At 42.5% G+C, this 20,120-nt stretch overlaps 1 protein-coding gene across 3 annotated transcripts; it reads right to left on the reverse strand.

Moving 5' to 3' along the window:
• Nucleotides 1-985: 985 nt before the first annotated feature.
• On the reverse strand, nt 986-19,855 carry LOC107092854 (phosphatidylinositol 3-kinase regulatory subunit alpha). Of its 3 annotated transcripts, XM_015387528.1 has the most exons (15): nt 19,627-19,855; nt 17,353-17,926; nt 9,636-9,728; nt 9,446-9,520; nt 9,093-9,224; nt 8,284-8,485; nt 7,890-7,972; nt 2,953-3,154; nt 2,666-2,846; nt 2,453-2,578; nt 2,224-2,366; nt 1,955-2,131; nt 1,785-1,859; nt 1,520-1,690; nt 986-1,348 (listed from the first exon to the last, which is right to left on the reverse strand). In XM_015387528.1, exons 2-15 carry the CDS (start codon nt 17,687-17,689, stop codon nt 1,159-1,161), a joined length of 2,187 nt encoding a protein of 728 aa, XP_015243014.1. In that variant the 5' UTR covers nt 17,690-17,926; nt 19,627-19,855; the 3' UTR covers nt 986-1,158. The 3 variants fall into 3 exon arrangements, with proteins under 3 accessions (XP_015243014.1, XP_015243015.1, XP_015243016.1); XM_015387529.1 differs by lacking the exons at nt 7,890-7,972; nt 8,284-8,485; nt 9,093-9,224; ... (2 more) ...; nt 17,353-17,926; nt 19,627-19,855 and adding an exon at nt 5,218-5,271; XM_015387530.1 differs by lacking the exons at nt 7,890-7,972; nt 8,284-8,485; nt 9,093-9,224; ... (2 more) ...; nt 17,353-17,926; nt 19,627-19,855 and adding an exon at nt 4,058-4,298.
• Between the last annotated feature and the right edge of the window lie 265 nt (nt 19,856-20,120).

Raw genomic sequence — 20,120 nt, forward strand, 5'->3', positions numbered from 1 at the left:
ACCAGCTGTTAAAGTAATTTACAATAAAGTGTATGTTACCATTATTATTATTATTATCTTTAGAAATCGTAAGCTTTCTTGTTTTCTTTTCGTCGGTACGGTAGCTTGGCGTTTTGAAACAAGAATATCCTCTTGGATATTTACACAGGAAAAGATACTTTTTCAAGCGATAAAACAAGCTTATATTGTGGGTTGCAACAGTTAAACAATTCTTAAGTACAAATGGAGAAAGAATTGCATAGCTGATCAGAATATAACTAAAACAGGAACTGATCCTTTTTGGTATGGTGCACTTTGTTTCATCACATATGTACATGAAATAGTCCATTCATAGTTTCACCTGAACCCCCCCCTTAAGATCAAGTTTGCTTCTGCACTCTTAATGCTTTATGAGAAGGCAGGATGCAGGCTTCTCCATCTCTACGCTTCTCTTAGAAGTTCATAAGAGTTGTTTTCAAACCATTACAAAAAAAATTACATGGATAAAAAAAAAGAAGAAGAAAAAAAGTGCCATTTTGCTACATTTTCATCCATGGTCTGTTGCTGGACCGATAACACAAGCTAATGTGTTACAGTCTTCCAACGTCGCACGGTCTCCCGATTCTATGGGTTTGGTCACATGGACAGTCCACACAAACAAACAAAAAACGCACGCACACACGTAGAGAAAGAAAGGAAGAAAGAAATGCATGTCGATGATGAGAGGGGGAAGCCGTCAAACGAAGTGTTAGCCGGAGAGTTTTCATCTGCTGTGGTTGAACATGCCGGCTGGTAAAGCTTCCAAAGCAGGCGAGCACCACTGGGGGGAAAAAAAACCGAAAAGGCCTCAAATGTCCTTCTCTTGTAGGGGGGAGTTCAGCAGTGATCCGTCGGATTCTGTGCCCCCACGAAAAAAATAAAGAGATCTACATTCAGACTCGCCTCAGGTTTTTCGTGGCAAAGTCTCTGAAATGTTTTCAGGCTTTTAATGGTGTCCTTTTTTTTCCCCCTCCGGTTTCCAAGTCCGAGCCGGGCGTTGGAGCACATCCGCAGCCTTTTTCTCTCTCATTTATCGAGAAGTTATCATGGAGTCCACTGCGTGTCTCCCGCTCCAGCGAGGCTCGTAAATCTTTGCCGTCCGTGCCAAAAGAAAGAAAAAAACCCAAAACGTCCGGGTCCTCACCGTCTCTGCTGGGCGTAAACGGGGTACGCTAGCGTGACATTCAGTGAGTCATTGTGCTGGACCAAAGACGTGTGCTGGTAGTGAAGTACGAGTTCTTTCAAAGAGCCGTACAGATTATACGGCTCTGCAAAGCCAAAGCCCGAGGGGGTCTTGTTAATGACGCAGTGCTTCACCTCGCCTTCCACCCTGCAAAGAGAGGACAAACGTCACCACCTGTGCTACATTAACTGGAAATCTAATCATTAACATTAACACTCAAAGTATGCTAGCTAAAATGGTTGAAGAGTTTCTTTTTAAAATAAAGATGAGCTATGAACTATTCACGTTTAAATAAGGCGTAATGAGGTGGATACATACACAACACTGCAGGCGTAGCAGCCTGCTTTGCTGCTGTCCCGGACCAGGAATGTTCCGTCTCTCTTTCCTTGGAGCAGAGCCTCGGCCTGGAGCCGATTGATGTTGCCCAGCCTCCAGGTCCGCTCGTCGTGATGTGGGAGATCCTCATCGTCATCAACCATTGAATATTGACTAAAGAGCGGGAAGTCGCAAAGAGTTAGCTGTGATGGTGGTGGAAAAACAAGACAACAAACACTGTGCAGTTTTGGTTTGGTTTGATGCTTACTCTTCTGTGTTCTCGTTCTTGATTCCCAGCCACTCGTTGAGTTTTTTCTGTCGGACTCCTTTCTGAGTCAACCACCTGCCGGACAGAAAGCAGGGATGTTAGGAACAGAATGAACGGTTTACACAGTCATATCTGTGAGGATTCATGTTCCGACTGCTGACTCTACTCACATGAGGTACTGGTCTCTGGTCTTGCGGAGCTGGATGAGGTCAGGCTTGATGCTGTTCATCCTCTTGTCGATCTCTCTGTAATCCGCCGCCTGTTTCTTCAGGTCTTCCTCCAGCCTGCGCTTGCTGTCGACGATTTCGCTAATCCTTGATTTCAACTTCTCGTAGTTACCCATAATTCTGCAGAAAAGGAAGCAAACATTTAGATCAAACATGCTTTCGGTTTCTGAGGTTTTCGGAGTCGAAGCGGCTTGTTTTGGCGCCATTCTCACCTCTGGATCTCCTTGTCATTTCCTTCTCTCCTAAACTTCTCGATATACTCTTTGCTGTACCGCTCTTGCGTCTGACATTGCTCCTCGAATATCTTTATAGTTTCGTTGAAGGCTTCTATCGCTGTCCGTTTCATTTGGATTTCCTGTAAGAACAATGATAAATAAGCACTAGAGAACAAAATCCGGCCTAAAAGCTGCTGCTGTGGGCTGGACTGCAGCTGCCTCTCACCTGTGACGTTCTGGTGTATTCCTCATACAGACGGTCGTACTCTTTGTTCTTCTCCTGGTACTGCTGGTGGTATTCACACAGCTTCCTCCCCACTGCTTCAATGTTGTCCTCTTTCACCACCTGATCCTGATGACGGATTGAAAGTTGCTGTTAGGTTACAAGCGGAGGTTTGTTTGAAAGGCAACGCTGCTCCTCCATGAGCCGGCTTCCTACCTGCTGGTGTTTGGAGACGGGATAAAGCAGCTTGACGTCTAGCTTGGGGTTGTACTGAGCCAAGGACTCGTTCCGATAGTGGTTGATGAGCTCCACGACGGAGCTAAAAGTCAGAGGATCCGAGAAGCCGTACTTCCCGTCCCGGTGGAATATCTTAATCAGCTTGTTGTTGCCTCCTTTCCTGTAAAGCAAACGGACGAATGAAAAGGTGACGATGGGTTAAATCGACCAGCAGGACATGAGAGGAAATGAAAATGAACGACAGGTGTGAAGGACGATCGACTCACCTTAGAGTCAGAGTGTAGTCTCCGTGCATTTTAGTTGAGGCGTCCCGCACCAAAAACGTACCGTCTGCAGTGTCCCTCAGTTTCTCATTGACTTCCTCCCTAGAGATGTCCCCCCAGTACCATTCGGCGTCCTGGAGAGCCATGTTGTTGTTCATACCGTTGTTAGTCACAGACGTGGGTTTGGGTGGTTTTGGAGGTAGAGCTGTTGAGGCAAAAAGAGGGAGAAAGGAGACCTTTAATATTTGATACTTTATCCTCCTATTTTACATTAAAGGAGCCTTAGAAGATTTTTTTTTACTTTTGCTTGAAAAACTACAAAATACATATCAACCCATGTGAGATAAATCAAGCATTGTTCTGCAGGCTTATTAGTTTTTTCTTCCTCCAATTGATCAAACGGGGATAATGAAACGCTCCAACAGCGGGAGGAGAGAGAGCGTGAGTCAGGCAGAATGAATTTCATTGAAGAAAGAAGCAGTCTATAAATATTCCTTGCTGCAAATGCAGGAGTGCATCTTTCTGAGACAACAATGCGCACAAACGCCTGGAGATCAGTGGAAAAAACACGGCTCACCACCTTAAACCTACAGCAGCTGACGAACAGATCCTCTTCAGTCTGAGCTTTGATGTGGGATAACCCAATTCTGTTCTATGGATCTACAGTGAATAAACCTTTAACAGTCAAAGCCAGTGGTTTTAGAGAGGCTAGCACAGATTAAGCTAAGGTAGTTGGCTCTGCAGCGGTCAACCTTGCAGAATTTCTTCGCTTGACACTAATAGCAGGATTAACTTCTCGGATGCTTTCAGCCATAAAAATCAAACAAAATACAAGCTGTTTGATCTGTTTCATTGCAGCCGAGCGTTGCAACCCCGGCACATGGTTTTCTGCTACCAACCAAACCCACGGTTCATCGAGAAACGACTGGAAATTTCTCAGTCCCAGAATAAGAAAGCGGCCCAACACAGAAGCATGCTGCACCATCCATTTTTTTTTTTTTTTCCTCCAAGGAGGAACATTAACACTTTACAGCTCAAGCAGCTAAACAGTGATTTGAAAAAAAGCCATTAAGAGGCAGCCTGCTCGGTAACGTGTTACATCACTCACCACAGCCAATCACAAAGGGGGGTCAGTCACCAAGCGCTCCTGCATCTTTTATTTCCTGAGACGGATGAGGTCATTTTAGAAGCACTTTTTCCTTTTAAACGCCCGTTAATTTTCTAAAAACCCGGCAGACCGTGATCATATTTTCCACTCTGCAGCTTCCAGCCTTAAAAGCAAATCAGCTTGGCGAGCAGCAGCAGGAGAGATGGCAGGAGAAGATAAGATCCTGCAGCTCGATTCATGCTTTTCCTCACGCATCCCCGTCTCCCTCTGTGGAGCCTGTGCACTTGCTCTCCTGCAGGTTGCTCGGCCCCTCCTCCCTGCGTGTGTCGCGCGGACGCTGGGCCCCTCCCACTGCTGGCACGCAGACAAAGCCAGGTCTGCTGCTGCAGCACGTACGCAGCTGAATTATAATGCCTGGTCCAGGTCAGAGCTAACCCAGGGCTCTGAAATACGCCTGTAATCCCGCAGCATGACACCCGACGTGACAAAGATAGCCTGCCAGATTTCCTAAGTGAAGTCAAAATAGAACCGGCTCCTGGAAGAGAATTAAGGATTCAAGGGAAAGCCGGTTTTCATACTTCCCAGATTTGTTTAAGGAGATTTTACAAAATTATGTAAAGAAATGAGGGAGGCTCCCAAAAAAAAAAAAAAACTTAATAAAATAGAAGAAATAAATACATGTATGGAAATAGAAATAGGAGTTAGCACTGACAGAATGGCAGCTTTAAAAAATAGTTCAATTGTTGGATAAAATAGGAACTAATAGCTGAGCAATAATTAAACTACAGTTTTGTTTTTTTTGTGTTAAAACTAACACTCATTCCAGCAACTTCCTTAGCTGGGAGGTTTAAGAGTTCTTTTACATTTTTAATTATTTAGATCCTCTTGAGGCAGCGCGTCTAAAAATAATCTGAAGGTTCCAGAGGCGTCGGTGTGCGGTGGGAAAGGCACATTAAAGTTAAAGCAGTGTTGCATATGCAGTCATAGCCTAAGCAGCTGCCTGTGGCTAGTGAGCCCACGGCTCCAACACGGCTGACAACATTAAAGAAACAAACGCTAACTCATCTTCTTCTGCGTTTGTTTTAAACTCCGGTTTCTCTCTTTTTTTGTAAAAGCCTGCAGGGTAAAAGACAAATAGGGGGGGCACTCTTCAAACTCACGTTGTAAGTTGTGCATCTCTTGCTGCATAAAAAATAAATTTGAAAAAAAGTCTCTGTTTTCTCTTTCAGATCCACAGGTTAAATTAAATCCAGCAGGGAAGAGCTGAACTCAGGCTGTCCAGTAGAGCTCCATGTCATAGCTTGCTCTGCCCGGTTTGAAGAAATAGCCGGCTTGATTTCTTGAAAAGGTTGCGGCTTTGCGCGCTTCTTAATGAAATCCAGATAATCCGCTGGGCTCTGGGGCAGGTGCCGCGTGCGACCGGCTGAGTGTGACTGACTCACTCGCTCGCTCCGCTCAGTCTGACTGACTGAGTGTTCAGTTCCGGCTCTGAGCCTCCCTCTCCTCGTTTCCCTCTCTGAGGTGCGTGAGCCTGAGGCCTGCTCGTGTGGAGGCAGATAGTTAATGATTAGCAGTAGCTGCTCCGGTGTCGCTCAGGTCTGCTCTAAACCCACGTCTCAAGTTTCTGTCACTCCCTCTTTCTTTTTTTTCTCCTTTTTGTAAAGGACAAAGTGGGAGGGAAAGGTTCTAGGGGGTGTTCAGTCTCATGATTAAGTTGCAAACTTTCAAATATTTGCTGACTGAGCCCTTTGAGGGGCAGGACATGTGGATATCCAGGCGGAGGGGAGGAGGCTGTCCTCAGTTAACAAGTAGTCCTCTGTGGCGCAGGCCGACTCTCTAGCCAACCGAATCTAAGTGGGCCTTTTGACGCCTCCTTAAAATAGGCTTGCAGTAACTGGGAGGAGGCATGCAGACACCCTTTAACGCACACACACACACACACAGGTCATTCACAAAACACACACATTCTGAACATGTGTGTTTACAGAGTGGGCTCCCTCCTCTTCTTTTAGTGTTTGTGTGAGACAGATGACTGAAACCTGGCACACCTGAGCCTTCATCTGTCTGACCGGGTCATGTGCTTAGAAACAGGGAACAGAGAGTTTCAAACCTGTATCTGCTCACTGCCAGTCAGCTGGCTGCAAGAATGCTCAAAAGATAAAAATAAAAATATGTAGCCTTAGAAGCAGAGAAGTTAAATAAGTAGCATATTTAATCTTATTAAGTCAGTGCCGTTTTAAAACTACAGTTAGCAAAGCTTACTAATTCTGCACATAGGAAAAAAACTGGAAGCTACAAATAGAATCAGTTGCATTTGTTCTCAATATATTAATATCTATGTGAAAAGATGGTAGATAACTAGATGCTTATCATGACTGATATGATAATGATCCATATGTGAATATTTCAGCTGCAGGAGACCTTATCCATTTGAAATATAAGCAGTTTAATTCCTTTTTCTGTCTAAAATGTAAAGTATCTCCATCTTTTTTTATTTTGTTTTAAAATGTGCTTTACTTGTCACTTTTAAGACTAACAATGATATCTGAACTTTTTCTTTTGTGCTTTTCTTTCCCCAAATGAAATCTTTTCTACTGGAAATTGTTCTAAAAAAGTTTAGTGCCTCCGTCCACTAAAGTGTTCTTACAGGTGCAAATTACCAAAAGCTGAGAGCAGTCAAAGCACAGCAGCGTTATAAATAGCGCCAACAGGTAATAAAAATGTTTAAACAGCTACGGTCAGGCTGTGGCCCGTGGGCGAGCCAACAACAGTGCTTTTAACAAGCCCTGTAAAAACAGACGTGTCACACGCAACACATTGCAGCCTCCTACCAGAGCAGCTCTTAAGCAGACCACCGTAGACAGCTTTGAAACTAACCTCTGTTTCCAGTGTATAAGGCCAGCCATGAGAGAATACACCCAGAAAAAAAAACCACAATATCTCCGAACAGGCTGCATACTGGTCTAATCCAGTCAAAAAAAAAAAAAAAAAACAGGACATCGAGCAAATGCAAATTTCACTTTGCAATGACGCATTACCGAAACTACTTTCAAACAAAAACAAAGCCCCCATTCTGCCTTGCCAAATAAAGTCTACCAACTCAAATTTGACTCCATCCCGATGCAAAAAAGTTCACTTTGACACACTTAACACCATCATAGAAACCTGAGAAGCACTGACAAAGTTGGGTTGTTTTTATCTGCAGGTTTTGTAAATACTCAAACAGCATCCTGCTAAATTTAGTCCCTGATTGGAGACTACCCACCTGCCTTTTTTGACTTCAGAACAAACTCATTAGGTTCAACTAAAGGTAAACATTGTTTACAGTTAGCAAAATCTAAACTGAATTATTCAACATGCAAAAATCTAGAATTACTGGGTAAAGAAAATAAAAGACTTTTGCCCTGGTTAAAGAATATGCAGGTTTAAATACCCTGTTTGGTATATAAACAAAAAATTATATTAATAAACCACCTTTAGGATCAAAGGTTTCATGGAAATGTACACATTTTTCCACAGGTTCAAAACCGCATCCTATATAATATTACCCCTTTGCATTGAAATAAATCTAGAAGTTGAGATTTGCAACTTCTGCAGTTGCAAGTCAAAATGCCTAAAGTTGAGCTAATAATAGCACAACTCTCAGTCTGAGTTGTGCAGCAGTTTACTTCCCTGCAGGAGCTTAACGTTCATTTTCTGCACCCACTGATTAATAATGCACAGATCTCTAAAGGTTCCCCTCTAAAAGCAGCGATGCAAAGTAAAGCAATGTTGCATCGGATAGATCTTTGTAAATGATGGATGACATGTGAGAAAGAGGGAGAGCAGCTACCTGGAGCAGCCTGACTTTCACTCCACTCGCTGGTCACCAGAACCTCGATGATCTTGATGAAAGCATCCAGACTGGGTTCACAACTGTAGGAGGTGAGAAAAGACAGAAAATGGCAAGTTAAAGGTTGCACAGTCTGAGCGGTGCTTTCTGCCGCTCTAGTTTCAATCTGATAGTAATTCAGGCTTAGCTACTTAAATTGCAAGAGCTAAGAAGAAAAGCTGCAACCTATGTTTGCTTAAGGCTAAAATCCACCAGAGCCTGGCAGGCTGCTATGTGCATGCATTTGAATCTGTCAGTATTACATGACTGAGCCTGTCTGTCTGCAGTCTATCTATATTTGACAAACCCCAGCATCTAGCAGCAATGTGTGAGCCCACTCTGCTCTGATATTCACCTGGTGGGTTGCTGTCTAAAAAGCACGGGGCTGAAGATCTCGCCAAGCGATCTGGCAGTGAGGAGGTTCTTGGACCCGTTCTGGCACACTCTAGCAAAGTGCCTGAGCAGACACTGGAGAGTGAGCCAGTATTGGGGCGGCAGGGTCGGAGAGCTGGCGATGCGGCGTAGCAGCTGGGCGCATTCCTCGGGGTTCACCACCTCTGTTGGAAAAGATGAAGAGCAGGCTTTGGGTCAGATGGATGAAACGCTCAGCACAGATCTGCTTCGGAAGACGAGCGGCATGAAATGAAAGCGTGTTCTTCAAACAAGGAGATGGAAAAATAAGTCATGCAGTTTTTTTGTCTTGAAAACCGCTGAGAGATTGTGTGGTTGAGAATGAGTGTAAGGTACACTAGCAGGTGATTGGCTGCTTGGAGATGGCAGAGATAAACTTTCAGGCTTGTTTTAGTTCCTATTAACCACAGATATCCTGTTTCTGGCCATGTGACAGCAAGAGAATGCAGAGCAGCAGAACACAGGGAGGTGACTTTTTTTCTCCTCTCCTCACAAAAAAAAAAAAAAAAAAAAAAAAAAAAAAAGCCGAAAAAAAGGAAAAAAAACACCACCACAGCATGCGCTCCCAGAACAACAAAGAAAAAAAGAATGAAAAAAAAAAAAGTTAGAATGGAAAAGGGGAGGGCAAAGACAAGCTTTTGTGGTTTTCTGCTAACAGAACGTGATGTACAGTCGGGGAGGGTACATTACGTCAGCAATTCTATATTGAACCCTGTACATAAATGATCACTAAACCTGTTTGGTGGCACCTACCTTTGGCCGTGTGGATCATCTGAGCATGGACGGCAGCTGGTATAATGGGCTGAGGGAGATCCTGCAGGTACCTACGCAGACCGTCGCACAGGGCAGAGAGCTCCAACTGGTCCAGCTCTGCAGCGGGAGGATCTGAAACGCATCACAATGCTCGTTTTCAGCCTGCAGACATGCTCATTTGTGGGAAAACCACAGTTCTTTGTGTTAGTAACGTCATGTATGTGCAAACCTAACCCCTTTCTTTTCTGAAACTTCCTCTGTATGTACTAGCCTCACTCACTGGAAACTTACAAGGTTCACACTAGCTGATTAGAACCCAAGACTGGAAATAAAAATAAAAACAAGCTTCTTACCACAATCATAATACTGCCTGACTTCATGTCCACCTCCAGCAGTGAATGTTCGATACAGAGTTGGGTTATCCACACCTACGAAAGAGCACACAGACCTCATGTCATGTGGTTCTGTTAAACCGCTAATTGGCGAGCAAATTAAGCAGGATATAAAGGTAGACAGGTTGTCTTGTTAACATGTAAGCCTCACCTTTCCTCTCGATAGCTTCCAGCAGTCGGGTCAGCAAGGGTGGAGCGGTCTCTGGGAGGAAAAACTGCTCCGTCAAGTCCATTAAACAGACACCTGAGGAGACCAAAGTCAACAGAGGTCGTTATTAAAGCAGGCGGCTTCCTAATAATTGGTAAATGAGACAATCTAATTTTGTGTGCCCTCCTATTGCATGTGATTAGTGTAATGCATGTGTTCGCTGACTATTTAACAACAGCTCTCTCTTTAGCCAAAAAGGCCAGATTTGCATAAAGCATACCCTATAGTTGTCCCATCATCAGACTCCCACATGAGCAGGTTCTCCTACTTCTCTAAAAAATGCTCTTCTTTCTCTTTTTGTCTGTTGTGTAAAATCCCCCCAAAATACATTGAAGTTTGTGGTTATAGGTTTGAGTACAACTAATTTCTTTCTGACTGAAACCCCAAACGTTCTCAGGGGATTTCACTAGAAAAAGTAACTGCAGAGTTTGAATGATTACGTTTCTAAAGCACTGTGTTGGGTCAACTGAGCTAACAAAACTTTATTGCAGTGTTACAGTGTAATTACTTTAAGAAATCGACATTTTTTTACATTTTAAACAAACTCCTAAATCACAGATGGCAGCAATTCATCTGAGCCTGATTGAGTGTTTGACCAACGGACCACTCGGAGCTTCAAAGGCAGCAGGTACATGACCAAAGAACCGCTTTCAAAGAGGAAAAGAAAAGTCCGATTCAAGAACAGGAGGGGCAGAGCGCTGAAGGAACCAAGTAAATATCCTGTGACATGAGGTTGGCCAGGTCCACGGTATTTTTGTTCCTCCTTACTTATTTTGCCTTTAGAACTCTGCAGCCAGGTGTGGACATGAAAGGAGGAGGATTTGGCAACGATTTTATTTGAATTTGTAAAGGGGTATTTTGAAAAGTTTTTTTTTTTTTTCTGAAAGGTTCAACTGTTCCATCATGAGACTTCAGGCCCATGAATGGAGCCTTTCAATAAACTATATTTTCCTTTCTGCCTTCGCCTTAAAAAGAAAAAAAATGTTTTACTATTTTAAACATCTGCTATTAAATGAAACAAGTGCAGCTCTCAGTAATGCATGATAATTAACATCGCTGCCCGCTTCCGCCAAACACGGTTCAATCAGGCGAATAATGAACGGCCTCGACCGAATCCACATCCTCCAACCGGCGCACCGCTCCGGCTGCCATGCTGCGTGTGAAGAAACAGGATTACTTAAGTCCTCCTGACCACACAACACACAAACTTTCACGAAGGACAAGTGGTCATCTGGAAGACATTACTGGAAATGCAAACCCAGAGGGACGAGGTGGTTCTGAGAAGTAGCAAACTTTGAGACGGAGCAAAGTTTCCCTAAATAAAGATGGAGACACGCGGTGCTGCCATCTCTCACCTTAGAAGTCTAAGCTTTCTCCATGACAAGACATCCAACACGGATTTCGTCCGACGGCCAACCCATTTTCTAAGAAACGCTGCTTACTATCAGGGGTAAAATGAAACCCTACCCAACTGCTTTTTCACAGATCAAACCCATAAAAATCATAAATCAAACTGCAAAAACATCCACTCCGCATGTAGCAGGTATCAAGCTTTCTATTCCACGTACTAGATGCTGCTCTCTAGAAAAATTCTGGGAATTTGACGTATATTTCCACACACCTAAGAGCATCCTGGGTGATTTCTCTGACAGCTGGCTGATAACTGCCACAACAAGACGTATCTTCAAAGTGAACCAGGGTCTAATGTTTATGGGCTGTGTCAGTGACCAGGCATATGAGTGACACCGGCGCAGACTAGATAGAGTTGCTTCTTAGTACTGTCAACGATGTGACAGTTTTGGCGCCGATGGAAATGTATCGAGTATCGAACAAAATATGGCGGACATGCTTGGAGCTATCAGCGCCGATTCCTCAGATGCCCTAGCAGATGTTATCAACATATCCAACGCTGGCCGAGGTATGTAACCATGGAAACCCCACGGTAATAAAAAGGATGAATCTGATGTGTTCATTTGGAGCTCGGTAATTATTTTGGCAAAACGAGGATGGTCGTTCTCCTGTCGTAATAATTCAACCGTGACGGATACAACCGTTTTAATAATTTTTATTACGGTTTGCTTATATGGGTCAACTGTTGGCAGATCCTTGTGGAGGGGTGGGGCTTAAATCAGCTGGACTTCCTTAAATAGATTACTTATTTAACAACTGACAATATCTGCTCAAATACATTTAACTATTATAGATTGAATCATTTTATGTAATTTAATCTCAAGCCATCTATGAGATTAGGCTGCAATGGTATGAGCTGGATTGGTTTCATCCTATATCTCTGTATAATGGATATTAATGTGACCCGTTTGCCTGGTATAGTGTTTGAGATGACATTTAATGTGAGTTATAGTGCTTTAGAAATTAACCCAAATAAACAAGTTGGGTAAAATCCACACAAAAGGAAGATTAAATCCAACATAAAAGTTATGTTTGCATAAAAACATTTTTTTAATACAGACGTTCGAATAGTTGCATGGCAGAAGACTGTGAAATTTTATTTACTTTTCTAAGAAAGACGGTATCTGTGGCAACCTGGAAAAGAATAGCGAGGAGACAGTGGCCTCGTAAGCATGCTGCTACAGGTTTGCATGGTTGGCAGCTTGCAGTGAGGCCTCAGTCAATCAGTACGCAGTCAGACAAACACTGGGGTACGGAGGGCTTTGCAGCTGCCACTGGTAGAGCTGCAGTGTGTTTGTGGTGAGTTGTGGGGGGGGCTGCAATCTCACCGGCTCAAATGGCATGTCTGCAACGAACGAAATGTAGACTGTGGGCAGGACGGGACTGGGGAATATCTGTAAAGATAGCCTGCTATTTGGATATATTTAGAGAGTCTGCTCTGGTAACTACCGTTTTCAGGTTACAGTATTTCTCTGTCTGGATGAGGTTTGAATCAGAGGGTGAATGTAACAGATTAGACGACCTACAACAAGACCTATGTATAAGCATTACTGAGGAGAGGCTTTATCACAACTGATTTATAAGACAAAAAAAAGATGCAGCTTTGAACCACAGTAGGGAAAAAAAGCAGACAATGTCTCCTCCTGCTGGAAGGAAGAGGCAATGCAGGTGTAAAGCAAGAGCCAATGAGAGGACTGTTGCTAGAGCCTGAAATTTAACCCTTTATGAGGGATAGGCCTGGTGTGACTTTAAAAAAATAAAACAACAATAAAGAGTACTTTTCTACTGAGCAATCTGCCATAAAAGACTTTAATTAAAACGGATAGATGAGATAAAAAAAAAAATCAATCCTACAAGCAATAGGATAATAAGTTATGCGTCTCATTTTCACTGGACAGTGTGCAGTGATTTTAATGCATCCTGTTAACAGGTCCAACAGTGACAGGTTGTGACTTTACAAGCTTAACTTATATAATTAAAACAAGAAACACATTTTTAAATATTTATATGCAGGTTTATAAGCCCATCTGGTCCATAAGTGAATACTTTAGTGCGCTTCAGATGAGATACCATCTTTTTTTTTTTTTTTACAAGTCTGCAGCAACTTATGGGGCTATAATCTAGAAGTTTGTTTGACCACAACGGTTTTAAGATATGCAACTGCTTCCTTAAAGCTATGCTGATGGGGTGAGCTGTAACTGCTCGTAGTTTCCCCCCGCTGAGCTGTTCATGCGCTTTAATGGGTACAAGCCTGTGCATTCAGGAGAACTGTGAAGCACAATGAGCCGACAGAGGAAGGAAATAAAACGCTTTAAAATTTGCCGCAGATTTTCCATGTTTAAATGCTATTTATGTAATGTGTCTCAGTTTCAACACACAGCATTAATCATTGTCTTGCTCTGATCTTGCCTCTCTCCCATTGCACTCCTTCTGGTCAACCACTCCACTCTCTGGGTTTTATTTCCTTGCTCTCTTTCTTAATCCTCCTCACCGACTTTGACAAACTCCAGTAAAGAAGATTTTCCAATCCAGACGTCATTCTTTGCACAAAATCAGGTGATGGAGCAGCTATACGTGGTCCCGTGCACGCAATTCCTTACAAATCCCAGCGGATTTGCACACTAATGCAATTTGCTGGGAGGAACAAAATATTGAATTTCAGCGTAGATCTTATAGAGTTTTTAAATTACATTACAGGGAAGGACAGCAGTTCAACTCAAACAGGTCTTTGTGTTAAAGTTCCTAGAAGCAAACAAAAGAGCAAATTGATGAGGGTGTGACGGTGTTAGCATATAAAGCACAGTGGATGAAGCCACTTATAACCCATGATATTGTTAAAGAATAATCTCCTGATGCAATTACTGCCATAATAACAACAATAAGATACCCGTTTTTATAATCAGATTTCGGAAAAATAACGACTTTCTTACCCCATTAGAGTGCAGCATCACCAGCTGTGCAGAACGCAGGTTAATATTATTACCACTAGGATTTCATGAAATATTTACCAAAGATTTTATATCAAATGAATAATATAATAGCAATATATAAAAAAAAGCATCTGTACGATCTATTATCAGACAGCGTAAAAGTGGCAGACAGAGTGGTGCGAGTTAGCGTGCTTCCACTTTATTGTCTGGTTGCATTGTGCGCCGCTGTACTGTAATCAACACTTAGCACAATACTGATTCATCACAGAGCCACACATCAGTCTGCCGTGGAGTCTGAGGCACCAATGCATTACTGAAAACTGAAAAAAAATTATTGATCAGAGCAGATGATCAACATCTGCTGAGGTCAATCTGCTGACCTGGATGATAGTAGCCTTTTTGTCTAGTTTTTTTTCCCCAATGGGGACAAGTAATAAATCCTCTGCCACAATTACTAAACACCATTTTACTAGATTTTTTAATGGGTAACAGACATAAAAAGCCTTAAATAGGGCAGAAGTCAGGCTGGATGCTAAAGAGGCCCAGAAAAGGAGAGCTGCATTATCTCAATCTCAAGCTATGTGGAGCACTTTCCCTGATCTGTCCCTACTGCACAGACCCATCGTTCCATCCTATTATATTAAATCTTAAAAACAAAAGAAAAAGAAAAAACAAAAGAAAAAAAGCTGTATTTTATTAGAAAGCCATCATCAACATACAGTGCTATGAGATAGTAAAATGCTTCGCAATAAGGCGCAGTGTGCAAATCGTCTGCAGGCATCAAATATTTCTTGGAACAAGACTGAGCATGCAGAGGAACAAGCAACTCTTCTCACTTTCCTCCGGCATTAAGACAAGCGCTGCGTCGCAGTGGCTCCATGAAACACTCAAAGTATGAAGGTTAATTAAACAATTAAAACATAGTTAAATGCTGGAAAAACTAAACTCCACTTTAAAGTGTTTCTTGAAGAAAAAAAAAAGATTTGTTATCAGTTTTTCCCAATGCTTGCATGTGACCCCAACGTTACCGTGTTCCTTGCACTTGGCGGGCCCAAACACATGCACTGTATGTTGTCTTAGCTTAGAGGCCCAGCAAAGGAGCAACACTTTAATGTTTCTAAAAAAAAAAAAAAAAAAAAAAAAAAAGAAGGAGCAAGCAGGAATGAGCCGGAATAGTTTCCCAGCCCTGCCCTCTTCTCTCTCCACATCTGCTGCACTCATGTAAACCTCTCTCCTCCCCCCATGGCTCAGAGAAGAGAGGCCCCTTTCTAAGCCTCAATTCTCCACCTTCTCTGCCCTCGCAGAGCTGACTGTAGGAACTATCAAAACATAAAAAAAAGGGAGAGGGAAGAAGAAGAAGAAAAAAAGGGGGGCTTTGGTGTAGGAGGAAGGGAGTTGGATCCCTCAGTGGTGGGCAATAAATCACAAACACTCTGGGAGCAACAAGACCCTCTTCAAAGCCCCTTGAGCATGGACAGGCCTGGTTCCTCCCATAGCCCCCTCCGTCTACCCTATCCCCTGCTTCAGTCCCTGTGCCAAGCCCCCTGCTCTGCCCCAGCACTGATCCCTGCACACAGTATCCCCACCATCTCTCCAGTTAGCACAAGAGCACATGCTCTTTTCCCCACAACCCCAGGGCGACCCCCCCATCTCCCACAGTCCAGGACACAGAGACTTTTCTTCTCCCTCCGCTATATTCCCACTCGCTCCAGGCTCAGCCCTGCTGCCCCTCAACCACGACACAGCCATTAAACTCCCCCACCCCACCCCCCCACCCCCTGGCTCACCCAGCAAACCGCAGCAAAGAATTTCACAATCACACCACAAAGAGCAGAAACTGGAAACCTGGCAGCCCCGGCAGCTCTTTAGGCGCGCGGGCAGGGTTTGAGTGCGAGTCCGTGCGAGCCTCTGCCTCATCAAAACAGAGGCGAGTTTTAATTGTGCTTCATAGCTGTGGCCTGGGCCGAGAATGGGCTGAGATTTCAAAGGATTCGTAATGAGCCAGAAAAACCTCGTCTCACGTCACATTACGGGACAAATATCTCAACTAAGACCTAAGGAATATATATTTGTTCTTAAATAAAATTTTGAAGAAAAATATTTATAGAGCCCCCCCTCTTCCCAAAAAACAAAACTGTAATCAGATAAGAAACTGAACAATAAGGTAGAAAAGTGAAGCTAAACACGACCCGTTTTGGTTTTGGTGGACTGAATGCACAACAGAGGCTGCTTTCTCCTAAGATGCTGAATCAGAGACATTGTGTTGTTGTGATAGGGACTAATTCAGTTTAACAATAGACACTCTGTACACTATTTCGCTTTATTTTCCTCCAAAAAGAAGAAAAGAAAAACTCCCAAGCTTTTCACATTTGTCATTTTACAGTTTCTGTGCTTTGCACAAACAAAACCAAGCAAACCATAACCCTACTGTATCTGAAGCAAACTACGCATTACTAAATAAATTATTAGTGGTTGGATTTTTCTGTCATTAGAACTGTTAATTCTGCTTTATGCATGTTTTTGTCAAACTCCTAAAAACTTCTATAATCACCAACGTCTGCATTAATATTCTACATTAAATAACGAGTGCCTTAGAGAATAACCAAGTCCTGTCACACCAGAATTTCCCCACTGTGGGACAACCAAGGCATTTTTTCTCCTATTCTAAATTTAATTTGACTAAAGGACTGTTAACTAATCATAACACCCCATCCGTTGTACCAACTGTATTAATGTCCTCAGGTCAGAGTAGACCAAAATTAACTTTAGATCACAGTAAAAACTCTCCACAGCTTCCTCACAAAGCATCCCTCTGATGAAACATGGTGGTGGCGGCCTCATGCTGTGGAGAAATCTAAACACAGACCTAAACTCAACTAAGAACTTGTGTCAAGACTTTAAAAGTCATTGTTCAAAGGTTTTCCTTCAAATGTGACTTGAGTTATTTTACTTTGAAAACAAGCATCAACCACAATTCCATTCTTTGTCTTTTTAAAGCTGCTAGAAACCTACCTAAAAAAAAACCCTACAGCTTTAATAGCAGCAAAAGAATCTTGCCCCAACATGTCTAGATCCACAAATCTAAGGATTTGCCTTCAGGCTGATATGGACATTCCAATCCTCCATGATCGAGAAGGATAACAGATGATATCCACCGGGCCATATGCTGTATACAGACAGGTTTTCTAACTGTACCGTGAATACACACAGACTCCATTATTCTCAGAGATCTGAGTTAGGTTCCGTTTTAGTGAAGCTAAATACCAATTTATGCTAAAGTTCAAGTTTCCGCTCTTCTGCATCTTAAAAGAGAAACTCACCTTGATCTGAATCAGAATCTGCGTCTCCTTTGAAGTTTCCTGGAGCTAGAGGTAAGGGTCTGAGGGGCCTGGGCTTGGGTGTTGGAGGTGAGATCCATTTCTTCCCGACATACTCTACATAAGTCCCTGGAAAGTCCCCTTTTTCCTGCGTGGTCTCGTTAAAACCCGGTAGCCAACCAATCTTCTGCGGCTGCTGTTCCAGGCCGTCGCTGTAGCCGAGAGCTACCAGAGCTCCCTTGCTTACCAACAGGATGTCCCCCACATGTAGATCAATATCTTCCTCCCTCTCTTTCTTGTATTCATAAAGCGCTCTGTACTGATATCCTTCTACACTCATTTTGAAAGGGCTCAGTTATTGTGTTTTGTTTAAGACCCTTTCTCAAAGATGAGCTTCAGTAACTGTTTTTTTAATGATCAAAGGTTTAATGGCGAGGAAAGGTATCTAGCTTGTCTTCATTCTTTCACAGTTCCAGTCTCGTGTCGACGCTTCCCTGCGCTCCTTGTGTGCCTCTCCACAGTATGTACCCATCAGCAAATGGCCTGCAGCTGCGATGAATAGCGTTCTTATCAAGACCTGTAAGTTGAGAGGAGAGGCCATGATCATCACACTGCACAAGAGTCCTGCATGCAATGTAGCAAAATCCATGTAAAGAAACCATATAACTGTTGATTAAAGAGGCAGATGTAGCCGCAGTATGCTCGTTCTGATTTAAGTTCAAGTGATATCATAACCTGTAATAGAATGAGCAAAAAATATCCAACAAGTCCAGGAAGTTACCAGAGTCGGTCTCGTAAATGGTTTCAGTTATGTTGAGAGCTTGTACTAAATAAGCTGTCAAATTTTGTCCCAGTGAATCTTGGAATCAGCTCCAAATCTAAACAACATTCAAATGCTGAAACATCTGGACGTAGCCGGTCTTGATTGATGACCCTGCTGATAATTAGACCAGACAAATGGACTTCTTTTTGTTTTCCTGTTTAAACATTTTTTTTTTGTTTTCCTGTTTAAATATACACACACACATCATATAAGCATCAGTTTCTTTTAACAGTAACAAAAAAGCAAAGGAGCCTACTTTCAGCCAGCAACAGGTGGGGGTAGGGAAGGGATACTCCTGCCTTGGACTTTTCATGCTTAAATCAGGGAAAACTAATATACCTTTAAAGTATGGCAAGGAATTATTTCAGAAATTTTGGAATTCTGCGGTTATGTGGATGATTTACTAACTTGCTAAATTATATACTACCTACTGTTGGTAGAGTTTCCATTTGCAACTGTGTTATAAGGTTGGAAATAGATGAATATTTATAGGGTGATAAACAAAGGGATATTAGAGCAAACTATATTAACTTTTTGGTAGAGGAATAATCAATTCTGGGAAGTACTTGCACTTAAAGAGGTGTTGAGGTGACTAATCTTTGTTTATTATCTAATAACACTTATTTTCTTAAATGTTTGGATGTTATACAGTTTCCTGTAAAAAGCACCAATTAAGAAACTAATACATGCATTAACTCAGGTTCACAACATAAGCAGGGAAAGTAGTAGCGTGTATATCTATGGAATCAAAAGTTGTACAAAATGTTCTATGCAAATGTTCTGTTTTGTCTCATTTGCATATGCGTCCCACGGGCAAAGAAGGAAGAGAAGTGTCTTTTCTTTGTTTACATTGCCTGCACCATGTTAGATGGGATCAACTAATACATAAAAATAGGAAATAAAAGTTTCAAACTTTTACATTTCCAGGCAATCATGTTTATAGTGTAGCTGTGGTGTCTTCAGGGCAGCCCTTATCGTCAGGGAAGTAAAATAACCGTCTTAAAAGTAAATGATTCACTGCTCCAGACTGTATTATTACCGTAATGGCACCTCTTCACCGTTTGTGGCATGCAGGGCTGCGCAGCAAACATTTAGCACATAGTTTCTCTAACATGTGCCTCATTACTGGAAAAGCCTCTTTTTGCCACAGATAACTAGGATGAAAGTTAGCTAAATGTAGCAGAGACAAACTTGAGCCTTAAGGATACAGCCTGACAAAAACCGTTGAAGGAGGAGTTAGCCGAATTAGCTGAATGTACACGAAATATGAAAAGGAGGAAAAAAGATTCCTAACAGTAAAAAAGAAAGTATAACGTTCAAAATAACTATTTTCTAAGTAATTGAAAGTAGCTACATGAATGGTATGCATATTAACAACTTGCTTTAGATAAGAATCAGGCGTTACTTTTTTTTTTAGCTAGTTAACTTGAGGAGTTTGAGCAGCAGTATCTTACCGAGTGAGAGAAGCTCCTCAGACAATCTCTTCTCTTCAGGGAAAATGGCTTTTAACTTTGAAAAACTATCAGCGAATGCAGCCCCAAACACATCCTTTACCTGCCCAGCTAAAAACGGTGGGTTCCCAGCGACGGTCTAAATCCGATTTAATGACTAGAACAAAGTGTTACGACACACATAAGCAGCCAGGCGACATAACGGCGCAGCTCCCCGTCCTGAACAAATGTTCCCTTCAATGTCGCCCTAGTGGCCGAGGAGGGGCGGGACCAGCCGCCGCCGCTTATTGGATGGAATTCCTGTCAATCTATGGGGTCATACGATTGGACCAATAAGATTCCCGCAAGAGCCAACACGCCCCCTCTATCATGAGGAACATGAAACAGAAATTACATAACTTAATAGTTCAGAAGTTTACACGATAGATAGATAGATAGATAGATAGATAGATAGATAGATAGATAGATAGATAGATAGATAGATAGATAGATAGATA

The sequence above is a fragment of the Cyprinodon variegatus genome, unplaced genomic scaffold (assembly GCF_000732505.1).
Source record: "Cyprinodon variegatus isolate N-32 unplaced genomic scaffold, C_variegatus-1.0 Scaffold397, whole genome shotgun sequence".
Classification (NCBI taxonomy): Eukaryota; Metazoa; Chordata; class Actinopteri; order Cyprinodontiformes; family Cyprinodontidae; genus Cyprinodon; species Cyprinodon variegatus.